Here is a 19,410-nt window from a genome sequence, read left to right as displayed (position 1 = left end):
TTCAGGAGGCGATAAGGGACATGAGAGGGATGACACACAGTGGGGGGCAATGATACAAGTAAAAGGCCCAAACCCACTTCTTCATCATCCAACAACACCTCGGCCCCTCCTACCTTGGGAGGAGTAGTACCCATGTAGATGGCCATTGCCGTCACACCACCAAACCCTCATCGAGGCTTACCTGCCACAGCTGCTTCTTCGTCATTTATGGGGTCTTCTTCGTCGGTGCCGGCTACTTCGTCTATCGCTGCTTCTCCGATGATGTTGGCGCCCCGGTCCTCGACGCCGCCATCACCGACTCACTGGTCGGCGCCGCCGCACCTCGACGAGGGGGGTCACGTGCGTCCCATACCGGAGGGGATGGCAACCGTGGTGGTGAATGCGAGCGCTCCATCGCCACCACCATCGCCTGCACCTGTCTCTCCGACTCGACGGGGAGTGATCTTCTCCCCGTCCGTTCGTGCTGGCTAGGAGTCTGCCAGGGCGGAACTCCGCATGTTATCATCTACACCTCCGTCACCGATGGGGAGGGGGGCGTCGGCTTCCAGACCCGAGGAGGCTGAGGAGCAGCCCCTGCGATCTTCTTCTTCATCACCACAACAGTCTACTCCGCCTCTCAGAGTCGCCGGGACGGGCTCGGCGGCCGATATTACTCCTTCGCCGCTGAGGCGCAGCGGGCGTCATTAAGTCGGGACTAACGGTTCAGCAGCCACCGACAAGGACTCTATGGTGAAGGCCATGCGTAGGACGGCTGCCCGCAACCTCGACTTCGAAGGTACACCCTCTCGCAAATCTTTTATGTCTTTTGATAAATCCAAAGTATCTTCAAATATCACTTGACTTGGAGTGTCACTAGGACGTAATGAGAAAGAGATAGACTTGTCGGTTAGGGCCCTTAAACAAGTGGAGTTCGACCGGCTTACGGTTGCTCCTAAGTTGTCGAGCTTTGTTGACCCTCTCGTGCCAGCTGAGGAGGATGAGGATGCTGATGACAATCATGAAGGCAAGCTTCTCTCTCATTTGGTTAAAGACACGACTGAAGTAGATCTTGACGATACTGTACGCGACACTATGCTTTGTGAGCTTGTCGCGTCGGTGCGTAAGAATAAGTCTAACTCAGGAAAGAAAAGAGGGCGCTCTTCTAGGAAGGCAAAGGTCTCTAAACAAAAAATTGGTTCAGCATGAGAGGCATGTTTTGGAATAGCAGAGGTCTAGGTGACTTGGCTAAACACAAACACATTGCCGATTGTGTAAAGGATCATGTGTTGGACTTCGTGGCTATCACTGAGGCGGGCAAACGTGACTTTCCAACACGTGATCTGGACCACTTCTCATGTGGTTTGGATTACGAATGGCACGTCTTACCGCCGACCGGGAGGTCTGGTGGAATATTGCTAGGTATTAACTCTACGTACTTGCAACTATTGTCCACGTCAAAGGGGGAGTATCATATCAAATTCCACCTTCGGAACAAGTCCGACAATTTCCTTTGGAGCCTGGTAGTTGTATATGGCGCCGCTCAAGAGGAGTTTAAGTCTGCATTCCTAAAAGAACTTGTTAATGCCTGTCGAGACAATCCCCACCCCATGTTAATGGGGGGGGGGATTTTAATATCCTTCGATATCAGCAGGAAAAAAACAATGAACGGTTTGATACAAGGTGGCCTTTCCTCTTTAATGTTGTTATTGACAGTCTGGATCTGAGGGAGATCACGATGTATGGTCGTCAGTATACCTGGGCCAATAACCGATCGGTGCCAACCTTTGAAAAACTTGACCGGGTGCTAGTTACCACCGACTGGGAATATAAATATCCCCTTGCCTCGGTTCGGGCATTAGAAAGAATTGAGGCCTTATCGGATCACGCTCCATTGCTCACTGATTTTGGACAACCAATCCCAAATTCTAACTGTCCTCGATTTAAATTTGGATTGGGAGGGCTCACTAGAGAGGGATTTCACGACCTGGTTAAGAAAGTGTGGGCGTGTCTGCCTCGCCGTAACACACCCATTCAACGATGGAATAATCGAATTCGCGCATTGCGTCGATTCCTTCGTGGATGGGCCAAGCATACTGCTGGCATCTACAAAAAAGAAAATCTGCGACTATCTACCTTAATTGATTCCCTTGATAAAATAGCGGAGGTGAGGCCTCTGTAGTTGAGATTGAGCAAAAAATCAATCTAAATGAGCAGATAGCCCGCCTACTATGCGAGGAAGAGATTAAATGGTACCAACGTTGCAAGGCAGATTCGCTTATGCAAGGTGATGATAATACGAAATACTTTCAAATGCTTGCCAATGGCAGACAAAGAAAGAAACGCATATTCGCCCTTAACCAGGAGGAAGGCCGAACTGAGGGGGACGTACCACTTAGAACTTTTATTACTAAGTATTACAAAGAGCTTTTTGGACCTTCAGCTGAATCAATTTTTCAGCTGGATGAATCCATCACTCATGACATTCCTCAAGTTACGGAAGCGGAAAATGAATTCCTAACCTCCCCGTTCTCTGAGGAGGAAATTCGAACCGCGGTGTTTAAAATGGAGCACAACAAGGCTCCGGGTCCGGATGGCTTTCCCGCAGAGTTCTATCAATGTTTTTGGGACGTCATTAAGGCAGACTTGGTTCAGTTGTTTAACCAACTGCATGCTGAAGACCTTGACATTTCTCGTTGAAACTTTGGGGAAATTATCCTATTGCCTAAGATTACGGAGGCTAGTCGTATTCAACAATATCGACCGATTTGCCTTCTAAATGTAAGTTTTAAAATCTTTACGAAGGTCACAACTAATCGGTTGAACGGGGTGGCTGACCATGTCGTAAAACTCACTCAAACATCATTTATGCAAGGCCGCAACATATTTGATGGAGTGGTCGTCTTGCACGAAACTGTACATGAGCTTCATCGAAAAAATTTGAATGGTGTCATTCTTAAAACAGATTTTGAAAAAGCCTACGATAAGGTTAAGTGGCCCTTTCTGTTGCAAACTTTGCGCATGAATGGATTTTCACAGAAATGGTGTCTTTGGGTAGAGAGCTTTGTCTCTGGAGGCAGTGTGGTCATAAAAGTTAATGATGACATTGGCAACTATTTTCAGACAAGGGGATTCGCCAAGGGGACCCCGCTTCTCCTATTTTGTTTAACATTGTGGCCGACATGCTAGCTACCCTTGTTGAGCGGGCTAAGCTGGACGGTCAAATTAGTGGTGTCATTCCACACTTGGTAGAAGATGGTCTATCTATTTTACAATATGCGGATGACACTATTCTATTCATGGATCATGATCTAGATCAGGCAAGAAATCTCTAGTTGCTCTTATGTGCTTTTGAGGAACTTTCTGGTCTCAAAATTAATTTTCATAAGAGCAAACTTTTTTGCTTTGGCGATGCTGTAGAATCAACACCTGAGTATGCTGAGATTTTTGGATGCCGGCTCGGGCAGTTTGCGATTTGATATCTGGGTATTCCCATACACTATCGGCGCTTAACTATCGCTGAGTGGAAGCATGTGGATTCGGAAGAGAGACTTGAGAAACGCTTAGCCAGTTGGAAGGCCAAGCTCTTGTCTTACGGAGGACGATTAATCTTGATCAATTCAGTTCTAAGCAACATGGTTTTATATATGTTGTCACTCTTTCACCTACCGAAAGGGGTTCTCCAGCGACTAGACTACTTTAGATCCAGTTTTTTTTGGCAATGCAACAACGAATCCAAGAAATATCGACTGGCTAGGTGGAGCGTATTATGCAGACCTAAAAGTCAAGGGGGGCTGGGAATCCAAGACCTTGAGATTAAAAACATTGTTCTTCTCAGCAAGTGGGTTTACAAACTACTCAATGAGAATGGAGTATGGTAGGAAATCATTCGCAACAAATATGTGGGATCCAATGCCATTTCTCAAGTTCATTGGAAACCTAGGGATTCGCATTTCTGGAGTGGTGTGATGAAGGCCAAGGAATTCTTTTTTCAATTTGGGACCTTCTCAGTTAGGGACGGTTCTCAGGTTCGATTCTGGAAAGATATCTGGCTAGGGAATAACCCACTAATGGTGCAATATCTGAGCTTGTACAGAATTGTTAGACATAAATTCGTCACAATCAAACAAGTTTTAGGACAAGAAAACCATGATATTTCTTTCCATAGGGACCTTTTTGGCCCTCACCTGGCAGCATGGAATGAATTACTTACTCGCCTGGAGGACATTCAACTGTCAGGTGAGCCGGACATTCTTCGAAGGAACTTGCATCAGAATGACAAATTTTCAGTCAAATCCATGTATGATGCAATGGTTCATTGTGATGTTCCAGTTGATAACAGGAAATTGTGGAAGCTCAAAATCCCTCTAAGAGTGAAGATTTTCCTCTGGTTTCTTAACAGAGGAGTCATCCTAACTAGAGATAATCTGGCACGATGAAACTGGCATGGTTCCAAGACATGTGTCTTTTGCCAACATGACGAGTCTATTAAACACTTATTTCTTGAGTGCAAGTTCGCTCGGGTAGTTTGGGCCATAGTTCAATTAGCTTCGAATCTATATCCACCACGTAGTGCACGGAACATGTTCGGCAACTGGTTGCGGGGTATTGATAAACAATTTTTTGCACATATTCTTGTGGGAGTGACGGCCTTATGCTGGGCACTGTGGCTTACCAGGAATGATGTGATTTTTAATAACAAATGTGTCTCATCTCCTATGCAGGTTTTTCATGTGTGTACACGATGGCTCCGTACTTGGTCTATCCTGCAGAGGCCGGAGGATATGGACCTTTTTATGATGGCGTCTACACGGCTGGAGCATACGGCCAGGGAGGTTTTCTACCCCCATGGATGACGGTGTGACCTACGGATAGGATCTGCCACTCCTTAGGCTGGACATGTTTTTTTATTGGCATTGTATCGAATTATTTTTTGCTTTTAGGGTACTCTGGACTTTTTTAGCTGTGTGCATCTAGCTATGCAGAGGCCGGGCTTTCTTTCGATGCGATTGTATCACCTCGATATATCTATTCAATGAAATGTCCTTTATCGAAAAAAAACTAATGTGCAAAGTCCAAAGTCAGTGTATGAGTTTCCTCTTACTCACGTCCAGTACTCTACTGGATAACAGAAAAAACAGAGTCCCAAGGCTATACCAACTGTGAAACTGTAAATGATGAAGCTACGGAACAAACAATCAACTGAACAGTAGCAAATACAGGAGTTCAAAAGTATTATCATACACAAACAATTAGCAAAACATCTGAACAGTAGCAAATACAGAAGCTCAAAAGTATTATCATACACGCATAGACAATTACAAATCATCAATATCCTTTACATTAACTTCAAGGAAATACAAATCCCAGCCTAATATGCTGCTTCATGCTTCTTCAGAGCTCTTACTCAATTTGTAGTTCACTTTCTAGCCCAGCTTTTCCATGTAAGAACGGAAAACACATACATCTGATCATATGTCTTGTCAACCATGCAGAAATAAGCAGTTCTCCATGCTTTCTTAAACAACAAGATGCAAAACACCACCCAGAGACACAGAATAAATCCCAGAGCAAGTCCAAAATAAAAGGTCATTGGCTCAAAGGAATGTTCATTCCTTTTTTGATCATCTTTCCTTGTTGCATTCTTTCCCGGGCAACTGATTGGAAGAGGAAACCCACAAAGACCACTGTTGCCGCTGTACATGGAAGGTTGCTGTGTGTAGAGGGTGTCAAGCTGACGTCCTGATGGTATTCTCCCTGTTAGATTGTTATCAGACAGGTCCAAGTAGCTCAAATAGGTTATATCTGATAGGCTCGAAGGGATTCCGCCAGAAAGCATGCTCCTTGAGAGGTCAAGTGATTCCAATGCCTGCAAGGCCCCAATCTTATTTGGGATTTTCCCACTCAATTGGTTCCATGATAGATTCAAGTTTATCAATGCATCAAGAGCAGCTATTTCTTCTGGTATTACCCCAGTTAATTGGTTGAAAGATAGGTCAATGCTCACCAAATCCCAAATGCCAGAACTATAATTAAGTTCTCGTCCCTTGATGACCGCAGAGGAAAAATCAAGTGTATGGAACGTACCCAAGTAACCGTCAAAAAATAGCTCATTCTCATAATTGCTTTTGTCCATTCCTATCATGGCCGTGATATTTGACATATGCCACGGTATGGCACCTGATAAGCCATTGCCTGCTAGGTTCAGATGGCGAAGGTGACTAAGATTTGAGATGGTAGGTGGGATTTCTCCAGAAAATGTATTATGGTTTAGCCCCAGAAATCTTAATTCAGCCAACTCTCCAATCCACAATGGCAACCTTCCGGAAAAACTATTATGTGATAGATCTAGAGACTTCAATTGTCTCAATCTTTTTAGAAACGATGGGAAGTTGCCAGAGAATCTATTGTTACTCAACATGAGAAAGCCAATGTCCATCACCCCAAAACACTGAGGAAGTTGTCCCTCCAAAAGATTGTTGCTTAAGTCCAAGGAGTTCAAGGCTTCCACTTTGCAGAGAGATTTAGGAATACGGCCAGTTATTTGATTGGAGCGTAGCCATAATGAACTCAAATATGTAATCCCAATGTTTGATGGCAAATTTCCGGATAAAGAGTTTCCAGACAAGTCCAAGGTGGTAATATTTCTTGGTAAGTTGGGGATTTCACCGGTTAGTTTATTTGAATTGATAAAGAAATTTTCCATTGACATGAATTCCATGTTTCTTGGCAACCTGCCACTTATTTCATTGTTGGAGATGTCTAGATATCTGACCTTTGCAAATGTCGTGTTGAACCAGTCAGGAAGCCTATCAACTATAACTGTGCTAGATATATCCATCAGCCAAATGTCCACTTGAGACTGAAGCCATGCAGGAAACGAAGGGCCCAGTTGGGAAGAGCCAAGATCTGCGACTTCTAAACTAAAGGGTGGTATCCAATCGAGGCCAAATGTAAGTCTCAAAGAATTCCGACCTAAACGCAACACCTTTAGCCTCGTTAGACTTGTGAAATGTTCTTCAGTGAAGTCACCAATCAAGTTGTTCCTGCTGAGATCCATAAAGGTCAAATTGCCGAGCATGCCGATCTCAGATGGCACAGGTCCATTGAGATTGTTGTTAGAGAGATCAAGGATGCTTAAACTAGAGAGCAGCCCAACCCCTCGTGGTATGTGTCCACTTAGGTTGTTATAAGAGATGTCAAGAATGGATAAGCTGGTCAAATGTGCTGTCTGATCCGGCATGATTCCGGTAATATTGGTGTAGCGCAAACGTAACTCCTGTAGTTTGTTCAAGGGACATTGGGGCATCCTCCCTATAATATCCTTTATATTTCCATTAATTCTACAAGAAGAAAGGTCCAGGATTCTCAGATTGCATAGGTTTCTGAAGCTTGTATTCATCATCACCATGTTATTATTAACTGACAAATCAAGGACTTGGAGGGATGTCATATGTGCCAGTGCATCAGGAGCTTGACCGTATAGTTGAGTGTCGGCAAGGTAAAGATGTCGGAGGCCTGTCAAACTCCAAAACCAACTCCTTGCCATTGGGTGGGCAAAACTGTTGCCGGAGAGATCAAGCTTCTCCAGTTTGGTGAGGTTAATATGTGGGAGTGAATGATTTGCGATTTGAAGAGAGCAACCCCCAAGATCGAGGGCCTTCAAAGAAGGGACCATGTTGACGACATAAGGCCAATCAACTATTGTGCTGAGGTTTACCCCATTCATTCCAAGAGACTGCAAATTAGGGATGCGTGCTACCCATGAAATATCTTTTGAGTACATACGATCATTCCTTGAGAGGTCAAGATGCTGCAAATTTGAGAGGTTGCCGAGCTGAGGGGGCACTCTGCCAGAAAATGGTACGCCGGAGAGGTTGAGATATCTCAATCTCGTCACAGAGGCCAAGAACTGCGGCATACGGCCACTTGGGCCCTCGAGATAATTCATAATAAGATCAAGGTGCACAAGACGATCCATGGAGAGCAAAGAATTACTTATCTGGCCAACCAAAGCTGTGTCTCTGTAGTATCCAGCGATGCTCAATCCATTGAGCGGGACCGTGTCCACATGCAGATTACGAAGATGAAGCCTAAGGACATGGCCGGTTCGGTTGCTGCACTTGACGCCACTCCATTGGCAGCATTCTTCCTTGTGCCAAGAGTCAAGGACGCCCATGGGGTCGCTGGTGATGCCGCGCTTGAAGGACAGCAGGGCGTCCCGCTCCCGCGCTATGCAGCTCGCGCTGGCCGAACCGCCGGTTGGCCCGAGCTGAAGTGCATCGGAGGCCAGCAAGTTGATGGCAGCTAGGATGCATATGAGCAGGAGCTTGGCAGTGGTGGTACACCCATGGTGAGGAAGACGATGGATCTGTGCCGCTACGAACGGGCAATTGTAAGCAATTGTAGTTCAACGTTTCTGATCGAGTCCATGTTCCCTGACTGACTGGCAATCTGACGGCAACCCTGTGAGCAAGCTTGCACACAGGTTTTTTTGCCAAGTTCACATCAGTAATGGAGAATTTCCACAATCCAAGGCCTGAATTAATCCAGTGAATTTGACCAACGTGCACGTTAGGCAAGTGAAGAGCACCACTTGGTTTAGTAGAGGTGCAGCCTTTTCCTTTCATTTCTCGGTTCATTGAACGACAGATAACTGAAGATAATTTGAAGTGCTTGGACACACATATAGTTTTGATTATATTTATAACTTGCTAGTTCTATACAGTGAAGGCAGCTCGATCATGCCGATATTAGACAGTGATAACCTTGAGTCTATGCGAAATTATAGCTCTTGTGACTTGTCATATAACCAAAACCATGGTGTGTGTACAAGTGCAGGGACGCTGCAAACACAATGCGCCACCTGATCTTACTGACGGCTTCCTCGAGCTTCGCTTCGAGCTGGGTCCATGTCCAGGACCGGCTGCTGCACAACTAACCTCGAGCCACCGGATGGCCCTGATCAGGCTGCCTTGGGACACCCGCGTCATCTCCATTATCTGGTGGAACTTTGACCTACCTCCATCACGTCGTGCCGGAAGGAGTTCACATGTGACTCCAGGCCAATCTGGCTCTGTCATCCGCAAGGCAAGAACCAAAAGGTTTCTAACTGAGTCCATGTTCCCTGACTGATTGGCAATCTGACGGCAACCCTGTGAGCAAGCATAGTCACATGTTTTTGGCCAAGTTCACGTCTGGAATGGAGAATTTTCACATACACACTCCAAAGCCTGAATTCGTCTACTACTTGTGACGTCCCCAGTGAGCGAATTTGATAAACGTGCACGTTAGGCAGGTGAAGTCTTTTGCTTCCATTTCTCAGTTCACTGAACGGTGTATAAGTGAAGCCTTTGGTTATATTTCACTTGAATTTACAAACATGTTTTGAATTTTGGAATATTTTTTTGAATTTGCAAACATTTTTGAATCCACGAACATGTTAGAAAAGCGCGAACAGTTTTTGAATTCATGAACAATTTTTGAATTCACGAACGGTTTTTGTATTCATGAATTTTTTTCAAATTGGAGATACTTTTGAATTGACGGACATTTTATGAATTCGAGAACATTTTTCATATTCATGAAGAATTTTTGAAATTCAATTTTTTTAATATCCTGAACATTTTTTTATGTATCGTTCCAATTTATCGGATGTCCGTGCATGGAGATTGAACATTTTGTAATGTCTGTGCTAACTAGAAGGTCTTGTTTTTTTCCGGGTGACTAGAAGGTCTCGTTCTGCCCAGGGCGCTGTCGCCAGCGAGTCATTAGCACCGCAGCTTCTATATTACTACAACGTCCTTCAAAGATCTTGCATGATTCAAACTCTATCACAGTTGCCTGAATTTCCTTGGTAATGGTTGCATGTTGTGGCGTGTAGTTTGGGCCGGAATTTTAGCGGGCCCGGTGGTGGCGTGTAGTTTGGGCCGGAATAATGTCTCAAGGCCCAAGAACGAGTCCTTGAAACTAAACGGCCTAATCAGAGTAGAGCAGATTCAGTGATGAACTTGTTAATTTTCGCCATTTGTTATTTTTCACAGAATTTTTCACAATTGCTTCTATGTGAATCCTATCCCAAAACGTCACTGTGGCGATAATCGCTGAAGCGCGTTGGGCTGTAACTTCTTCAAATCGGACGGACTATTACCGCTTCTTTTACAGAAAAACCAGTTCTGCAATTTCCCTCTCCCGGAGAAGGAAACAGCATGTACTTAAAGCCGGTCCGGGAGTGGCTGGACCGCCGTATAGAGTCCCGGTTAGCTGCTCGGCGCTGGGAGATACGCCGGAAATGAAAGGGGTTCGACGGGCGTGCTGATCGCCGAGCATTCCAGCTGCTTTGTTTCTTTATTTCTGATGATGATTCAGTTTCATCGCCTGAAAGCTCTACACCGGACAGACAGACAGACAGAGACACCCATTCAGTCCACTTCTCGCATCTACTGTATAACCTTACTGACTTGCAGCATGCCGCGGACATCCTTGACAAGTGAAAAAAACATGAAGAAAAAGGCTGCACCTTACTGACTTGCAAACAAGCCAGATACCAACTGCAACAACATTACACAGTTACATTCAGTTACAATCGAAGATCCATATAAAACGATGAAACACGCACGTCACAGCCTTTCTCAGTCAGCAAATAAAAAGGCCGTTGATAGAAGAAAATTGAAAGACTGAACCTAGCTGGTTTGAGTGATTGAGTCTGAAGAAAAATAAACAAAAAAGCATCAGGCGCGTTGCTCTTAAGAACAGAACACAGACACGCACACAGTCAGAAGGATGGTTTTGCCGTGATTTGCCCCTTGGGCATTGCCACGTATATATCAAAGTTTTAAATAGCGCGCTAAGCCTCTTAGCGGCAGACCTCTTTTAAATGTTATAGCGTGCTATAGCGATGCTATAGCGTGCTATAGCGCGCTATTTAAAATCTTTTCTCATGTGTTCGGACAAAAGACTCCTAGCGCAGAATGCTATAACTTGCTATAGCGGGTTATTTAAAACCATGGTATATATACCGGCGAGCATCAGTGGTGAATAAGAACCTCATGCTCACAGGTAGCATCGCCTCTCGCCGTCGCCCGACGTCCCAAGTCGTAAGTCGCACGCGCACCCCGCACGCGGAGGAGTGACCATCTCTTGTATATATGGAGATGGAGGCAGGGTGAAGACAACAAGCTTGCAAATGCATGGTCCACATCAACAGGCAAGGCCATGCCATAGATCGATGACATGGCGCAATCCAGACCATCCCTCCTTGGGTGGCTTATGCACATCCCTAGAACTTGACATGGATCGATGACATGGCGCAATCCAGACCATTCCTAGAACTTTAATCCCTCTTTGGGTGGCTGATGCGCATCCCTAGAACTTTAATCACATCTGCATAACTTTGAACCTTGAAGGTACGGAGATCTTTTCCAGACTGTCTGTCTTAAAAAATGCTCGAGCTTTCAATCTTTTTCCCCATACTCTCCATAAACACGGGAGTAGAACTTAGTCACAGTGATTATTTTAGTGAAAATGATATAACGAGACTTTCTGCCATTCAAATAATATGGAACTTAATTGTATTTCCATTCCTGGCATATCAATTGCAAAGGTTCATATTGGATTTAAAGGGCTTGAAGATTCCAGGAAGTAGCTACTCTGTTTTAGAGGTGTAGGCTAGAAAGTTTCATCTGTCAGCTCCACATTCACTTAAGCTCTGTCGTTACTTTCACAGGCAGAGTTTGCCATGGGTGATATACCATATGAGCAAATTTTAAACCCTGAAGCCTATTCCAGCACCAAATATGTAAACCCCCCTCGAATTTGAGAACTTCTTGTTCCAGGTGGACAAGCATAACATTTGTATAGCTACTGAGGTATCACATATACATATACAAGAGCATATATACCTAGTACCATCAATTCAAGGATGATGGTTTCTAACAAGAGCTACTACTCCAAAAGAATGCATCCTACCAAAGCAACAAACTAGTCACAATCATTTGTCTGGTATTCACAGTTCAAAAAAGAACCAAGACAAACTAACTAGTCTTGACAAGAACCAACAGCTCCATTCATCATGATAGCCTCGAGCTTCACCACGGCTTCTGTCTCGTCCTTCTTCGGTTACACAAGCTAAGAGGCAGCGGTGCGCTTGAATACAAAACGATCCAAGGCAGCCAAACAAGAACCATCAATCGGGCCCTTGCCGCCGTAATTCATCCACATTTAGCAACAACCAAAAATGGACAACAAGCTTAGATTTACACCATCCATCTCTCTTCTCACCCTCCTCCTGTGGTTGTGGGTCCAGGCCCCTAGCTGCAAGAATAAGATTCATTAGTTAGTGGCCAAGTTACAAGCTCCGATGATGAACGTACAAACTGCGGCAGGTAAAAACACACAAACAACACTAACATGACCAGGATATACCTTTTTTTTCTCCATTTGGTGGGTATAGACAGACTCACCAGCATTGTAAAATAGCCATCAGCGGCTTTGCAAGCTGACATTAGAAACAGTGACTTCTGGTCTTTCTTTAACTTCAATTAACAACCAGAGAATTTTTTTTTCTTTTTTTTCAAAAAGGGGGGTTCCCCGGCCTCTGCATCAAGAGTGATGCATACGGCCATCTTATTAACCGAAAAACAAATTGTGCCAACAAGGTTCCAAAGTCTCAAACTGAAAGAAAGAAAAAGCAGCTCACACAGAGCGCAAAAGGCTAGATACACAAACTAGCCAGGAAAAGACGCCACAACCGGCTGGCTAAAAGAGATAGGTAAACTAATTGCCTATCCTATTACATGACCGCCATCCAAACCGGTTGAAGATATCCCGAGCTACCATCTCCCAACGGAAAGACCCAGTAACCAAATGCTCCCTGGCCTCCATCGGAGTGAGTAGCGACCACGAACGGATCACTGCCGTAGCTCGGAAAATAACCTGCAAAAAATGAATCCGTGATGTTCTGTTAAAAGCCAAATCATTTCTGCAAATCCAGATGGTCCACAGCAAAGCGCAAACTCCAACCCGAATATGTCTTGCTAAGGCAGACTCAATCCCATTAAGCCAAGTCCCAAATAAAGCGTTAACAGTAGTCGGTGGAGTAATATTAAAAGCAATATGGACCGTCCGCCAAAGGACCTTGGCCAACGGGCAATCAAAAAAGAGGTGCTTAATCGTCTCATACCGATCACAGAAACTACACCTAGTAGGTCCTGTCCAATTATGCTTTATTAAGTTGTCCTTTGTTAAAATAACTTGTTTATGAACAAACCACATAAACACTTTTATTTTCAAAGGAACTTTGACATCCCAGACATTCTTGAAAGTTGGAATGGAGTTCGAATTAATAACATCAATATACATTGACTTAACTGTAAATACTCCAGACCTAGTCAACCTCCAGCGTAATTCATCAGGTTGGTCAAGGGGTCGTCCTTCTCCCGCACATGTTAGAGGTGTGATGTCTCCATTCTGTTTTCTTTTCCTTTTTTTATTTTTTCTTCTTATTTCTGTTTATGTTTTTCTCTTTTAAATTCAACGGAAAAAAAATCCAAATTTTAAAAGGTTGTGAGTTGAATTTTTTATAGAAATCGTAAAATGTTCGCGAACTCAGAAAATGGTAGAGAAATCATAAAATAAATAAGATTAAGAAACTGTTTGCATAGTATAAAAACATTATTTCAAAACAAATATTCATGATTTTTAAAAGGTGATCGTGAATTCAAAACATATTCAACAATTTGAAAATTATGTCCATAAAATTTTAGAAAATGTTTGCAAAAATTCAAACAGATACGTAAATAACGAAAAGACGAACCATCACTTAAATATTTTTTAGGGGATACATAGAGGTTGTTTTATGATTTTATTTAGTCCATGACGCATCGGTTAAAAATGGGTTTTTGTGTTCTATACAATGCTTGCTCCCAGAAAAATTGACACAACTTTCTATGGCGCAATGCTAGGTCAAGATGAGACGTAGTTTATGACATGACATTTTAAAAGTCCTTATCTCATCCTGACATAGTCTAATTGTTTTTCCCCATTGCAACGCATGGGCATATTTGCTATATCTCTACCTAATAGAGGATAAGCGGCAACACAAATATGATATCTCGCGAAAATAAAGGAGATGGACCTATTGTGATCTTGAGTGATGGTTGTTGGGTTAAGAGCATGTGTTATGTTTTCTCTTCCGTTGCAACGCACGGGCTCTTTTGCTAGTAAATAATATGTTTGCAGGTTGATACATCCTTGACAGGAACCTCTTCGCGCGCTACCCCGCCCCTGAGAGAATGCAGCTCTGGAGCCGTCCTGCCAAGACACTGCCTATTGAGCTCAATGGACAAGCCATAGTAGACAGCCTTACTGAAATTAATAAGAGAAGGGTGTGGGCTAGTAGAATGGTAAGGGATGACGAACTGTACATAGTACACGTTCAGGGCATTGCTGGCGTCAGTCTCCCGACTACGCTGGTCGTCAAGAAGTTCCAGAATGAGAACCCAGCACTGCAGGTGGACGGCAATGTCACGTACCGCTACAAGTCGGAGATGATCCTCTTAGCCAGCAATTCTCACGACAACATCATCAAAGTCGTAGACCTCATCCAGTGGGAAGACGCCATCATGCTTGTCTATGAGTATCCGGTGAATGGCAGCCTTCAATCCTGGCTGCACCAACCCATGGATGTTGTTCGGACGCTGAGCTGGCCACAGAGGAGGGTCATTGCCATCGGCATGGCCAAAGGGATCTACCACATGCATTACAGATGCAAAAAGCCGATTATCCACCACAACATCAACTCGAACAACATCTTGCTTGATCAGAATTTCAAGCCCGTGATAGCCAGTTTTGACGCTGCACAGATGAACATGGCCGGGCTCGACCAACCGTTGCCAATTGCGGGCCTGCCTCTAGGGAACTTTGGTTACTCAGCTCCAGGTATGTTGGGCGAATGATGCACCCAATAGAATTTCGTCTTAACTTTTCTTAATTACAGGGAATTCTGTCGTCACTATCTTGGTCTTTTAACTAGTAGTACTAATAAATGATTAACTGCAGAATATGGGGTCGCAGCAAGGGAGCTGACGGAGAAGGTTGACACATACAGCTTTGGGGTGTTCATGCTGGAGCTCGTCACGGGGCGGATGGCCAATGAAGCTGGAGCGGATGGTCATTTGGCGACTTGGGCGCGAAACAACTTCACTAAACTGATGGCAAACCAACAGGAAATGTTCCAGAGTGCCGTGGACAGGGACATCCCAGATCAAGCGCCGTACATGGAGGAGATGGCAACTGTGTTCATGCTGGGCGTGGATTGCACCGTTGGGAATCCGCAGCAAAGGCCGTCCATGCGGATGGCTCTCAAACGACTCCGCCACGGCTGTGGGCGTGGCCCATTCCGTGGACTCCTCACCTGCTATCTGCTGTGATGCTTGTTGTCTGTTCTAGAAAGATCACGTCATGAATGAATTGTTCATATGATCAGTGGCGGAGCTAGATGCAGATTACGCCTGGGGCTGTGCTATGTTGAGTGATAAACTTCTATGATTTTCTATGCTTTGCATGAAGAAATTACAAAGGAAGTTGTTTCTAGGCCTGGGACTATAGCCCTAGCTGCCCGAGGCCTGTCTCCGCCACTGCATATGATGGCTTGGTTGAATTAATTTGTAGATACATCTCAACTACAAGTAGTGACGTGGACTGTTCTGTCTTTTTTTAGAACATTTTGCTGTCCAGTTGTGTTCACCTCTCAAAATTCTACTGCTTGTTTTGCTTCTCTGTGTGACACTTCTTGCTGATGTTTGTGAGGACTTGAGCAACTAGTATCTGGCATATTGTTATTTGTTACATTTTGCAGGGTCACGATTTATACTCCCTCCGTTCCAAAATAAATATGAGTAATCTATTTTGGAACAGAGGGAGTATCTACGTTCCTTCTGCTGCTGAAGCAGCGCTGAACTATCGAACAGGTCTTGAACATGTACCATGTCTGTGTTTAGCTTGGAGAGCATGTACTAACATTTATCACTATTGTTAGCTAGGTTCAGCCTTTTTATGGTCCTTTGTTGTTTTTATACCATATTATTTGTATTTTTCCTTGACTATTTGTTCCTGACACCCATATTACTTTTTAATCAGGGTGCCCCTGCCATATCCATTGCTACAATGCCTTCTTCCATCACGAGACAGCGATCTCAGGTACTTATTATACCGCTGTCTAATAGCTTCATATGTTGTGTTTCCGTGGGTATTCCCCAAAAACAGATGTACAGAAAGCTTTCTTTCAGGAGACCAGACTGAACCTGATCGGTAATCAACCATCTCGCATGCTCTGCCATTTTGCGGTTTTCCTTAACATTCTTCTTTTCTGTACATCTTGCATGTAATTACACACCACTCCATCTGCCTCCTCTGATACGAAAGAAGCACTAGTGCCTGCCAAGTTATGAATTGACAAAAGATTGTTTCTGTTCTTGCTAGATAAGGCATGATATGTGCAAATTGGATGAAACTATTTCGGTTGTTGCTCGCCAAAAAATCCAATGTGTTTGTGGAACTGTTTGACAGTGATAGTCATACATGCCTGGGAATCAACTCTGGTCTGAGTGTGAAATCAGTAAAAAAAAAGTACCCATGAATTTATATTCTAAGGATCGTGGCCTCTTTGGGTAGTTCAGTGTATCTGCAGTGAGTTGAAGGACTTGAAATATAATATGTGGCCATCCAGATATAGCAAATAACAGTCCACAGAACGATGGTATGTCAAATAGCTGCTCAAGTCCTCACACCTAGCAACAGAAAGAGTTAGCATTCATAGAAGGAAAACAAACAGTAGAATTATGCAGAGGCAAATCACTATTAAGAATATACCACAATTGATAACCACCAATTCAGTAAGACACAAAAAAGTTCTGACTCTATGGGGAGAGACAGCTGATATGTGGATGCAGTTAAAGGGGTTATGTGCTGGTGTAGTGCTAACCGAGAAAAAGGGTAGTTACTTTGGCTTCTAACTGAATCTGAATCTGAATCTGGGAACTTTACAGTTTGATCTCTTTATGCGACTTCAAAACCTAGCCCAAGCTAAGTGGGAATATGTGCTGTGTTAAAATCCCTTTAGAATTAAAACTGTTCATGTAGTTGCTGCTGAAACAGAACACTCTGACAAGAGATAATGGTGCCAGAATAAACTGGAAAGGTATCTGAGTGAAATTCAGGTAGCATTCCACGAGAAAGAGAAAAATCTGAGTGAAATTCAGGTTGCATTCCACGAGAAAGAGAAAACCCGCAGCCAGGGTTACTAACTCTTCCTCTGTATCTGAAATTAGTGAGGTTATTGCTGTATGAGGGGGCGGCGGTAGCAGCAGCAGGCTGGATCAGGTCCTGACTGAGTTTAGCAGGATTGATGCACCCTGCAACGCATGGCTCCACTCCACAGCTTCAAACGCATCCACCCAATGGTGAAACTGAAATCGTTTGCATTATGATCTGGTTTCTAAAAACTAGAAGTTTAGTAGTACTATCTTACAATCCGTGGAGAATGAGTTTCAGATAAATCTTGTAATGCTACTTGGGCTGTCACATAGCACGCTAGCTGCAGCTAGTCTAAATCTGATTTTGACGCTGCAGCATGCAAGTCACTCCAGTCCTGGGTAAGCAGATCATTGTTGCCTCCAATGCAATGTAGGTACGTATGAACGAGTATGCACGCAGTCCTAGCTAGCAGTATATATGTGCATGCAAAAAACTGCATTTCACAGGGCCTTGATTTCAGTTGGTTGTGTGTGCAGCTTCTTTGAAGCAGAGGATGTGTGTACTGTACACAAGATGTACATCCTAAAAAAAGAACTCCTTTTTCCTTCTTTTTTTCTTCTCTTTCACCTTTATTTCATAAGCAATAAGGTGCAGAGGCCATAGAAAATAGCACCATTTCAAACAGAGCTGAACTAAGGCTCTTGGTTCAGCTTAGTGACCTCGGAGTTGATAGCAGCTGAGGAGGGCACAGAATTGGCCACGGCTGCTGCGGCAGAGTCGTTTGAAAGCCATCTGCATGGACGGCCTTTGCTGCGTATATATACCTGGCAGTGCAATCCACGCCCAGCCTGAACACGGTTGCTATCTCCTCCATGTACTTCACTTGATCTGGTATCCCTTTGTCCATGGCATTTTTGAACATTTTCAGATGGTTTGCCATCAGTTCACTTAAGTTTTTCTGCACCCAAATCGCCAAATGACCATCCGTTCCAGCTCCATTGGCAGCCTGCCCCGTGACGAGCTTCAGGAGCACCGCACCGAAACTTTAGATATCTACCTTCTCCGTCACCTGGTCTGTCGCCATCCCATATTTTGCATTTATTATTTATTTATTAAGTACTCCCTCTATAAAGAAATATAAAAGCATTTAGATCACTAAGGTAGTGATCTAAACGCTCTTATATTTATTTACGGAGGGCACTACCTTCGTGATCTAAATGCTCTTATATTCCTTTACCAGAGAGAGTACTAGTGAAAAGACGAAGCTAGCAAGTTAAAACATTCAGTGCATCGATCACCCGCGTCTGGGGCTTGTATACCCAAAGTTACCAACTGCAATCTCCGCTATGGGCAGTGGTTGGTTGAGCGCCAAAACTGGCAATCACGGCCTTCAGAGTTGTTTCCCACTGTGCTGCAAATGCCAGAGCCCTTTGGTCGGGTTTTTGAGGCTGCCATCCACCGTGTATCTGTAGACTTTTACAAACTGCTTTTTTAAAGCCGGCAATTTTTGTTTCAAAATTTCCGAACGTTTTTTTCAGACCGGCCATGCCCTAAGAGTTTTTTTTTCTTTTCTATTTTTTGTTTTTCTTTTGTTTTCAGCTAATTCATTTTTTCCATTTTTAAAATTTACTATTATTTTTGGAACCAGTTAAAAAATATGAAATATTATTTAGAATATCAAAAAATGATCTTGTTTTCAAATATTGTTTATATTTTTTAAAAAATCTAGAATTTCAAAAAATGTGTCTGTTTTTGTTCACTAATTTAAGAAATGTTTGTGTTTAAAAAAAGTTGATATTTTTTATTTCAAAGTTGGTGGTTTGCAACTTGTGTTGAACATCAATTGTTGGGAATCTAACAATTTGGAAAAAGAGTTATAGTTTGTAAAATTTTCATACAAAATTTGAAATTACAAACATGTTAGACATATTTCGAGAAATGGTCGTGTTCCAAATTTCGTTTGCTCTTTTCAGAAAATGTTAGTGTTTTGACATTCTGAGAAATTTTAAAAGCCACATACATTTTTTGAACTTTTTGTACAATTTTTTGAAAGGAAAATATTTGTATTTATTGAACAAATTTGAAAAGGCAAATATTTTTTAAAATTTTGGACATATTTTTAAAAGGGAGAGCATTTTTGGAAAAGAAAAAGTAACAAAAAAATGAAGAAGAAACAAAAAA

General features: G+C 43.3%; 1 protein-coding gene and 1 pseudogene across 1 annotated transcript; one reads left to right on the top strand and one right to left on the bottom strand.

Moving 5' to 3' along the window:
* Positions 1–5,383: 5,383 nt before the first annotated feature.
* On the bottom strand, positions 5,384–8,969 carry LOC123150112 (receptor-like protein EIX2; annotated as a pseudogene).
* A 4,462-nt stretch (positions 8,970–13,431) lies between these two features.
* LOC123150892 (receptor-like protein kinase 7) lies at positions 13,432–15,451 on the top strand. Its single transcript, XM_044570704.1, has 2 exons — positions 13,432–14,913; positions 15,034–15,451. Exons 1-2 carry the CDS (start codon positions 14,268–14,270, stop codon positions 15,402–15,404), a joined length of 1,017 nt encoding a protein of 338 aa, XP_044426639.1. The 5' UTR covers positions 13,432–14,267; the 3' UTR covers positions 15,405–15,451.
* Positions 15,452–19,410: the final 3,959 nt, after the last annotated feature.

Source organism: Triticum aestivum, chromosome 7A (genome assembly GCF_018294505.1).
Source record: "Triticum aestivum cultivar Chinese Spring chromosome 7A, IWGSC CS RefSeq v2.1, whole genome shotgun sequence".
Classification (NCBI taxonomy): Eukaryota; Viridiplantae; Streptophyta; class Magnoliopsida; order Poales; family Poaceae; genus Triticum; species Triticum aestivum.
This window is presented reverse-complemented; position numbering and strand designations above follow the sequence as displayed.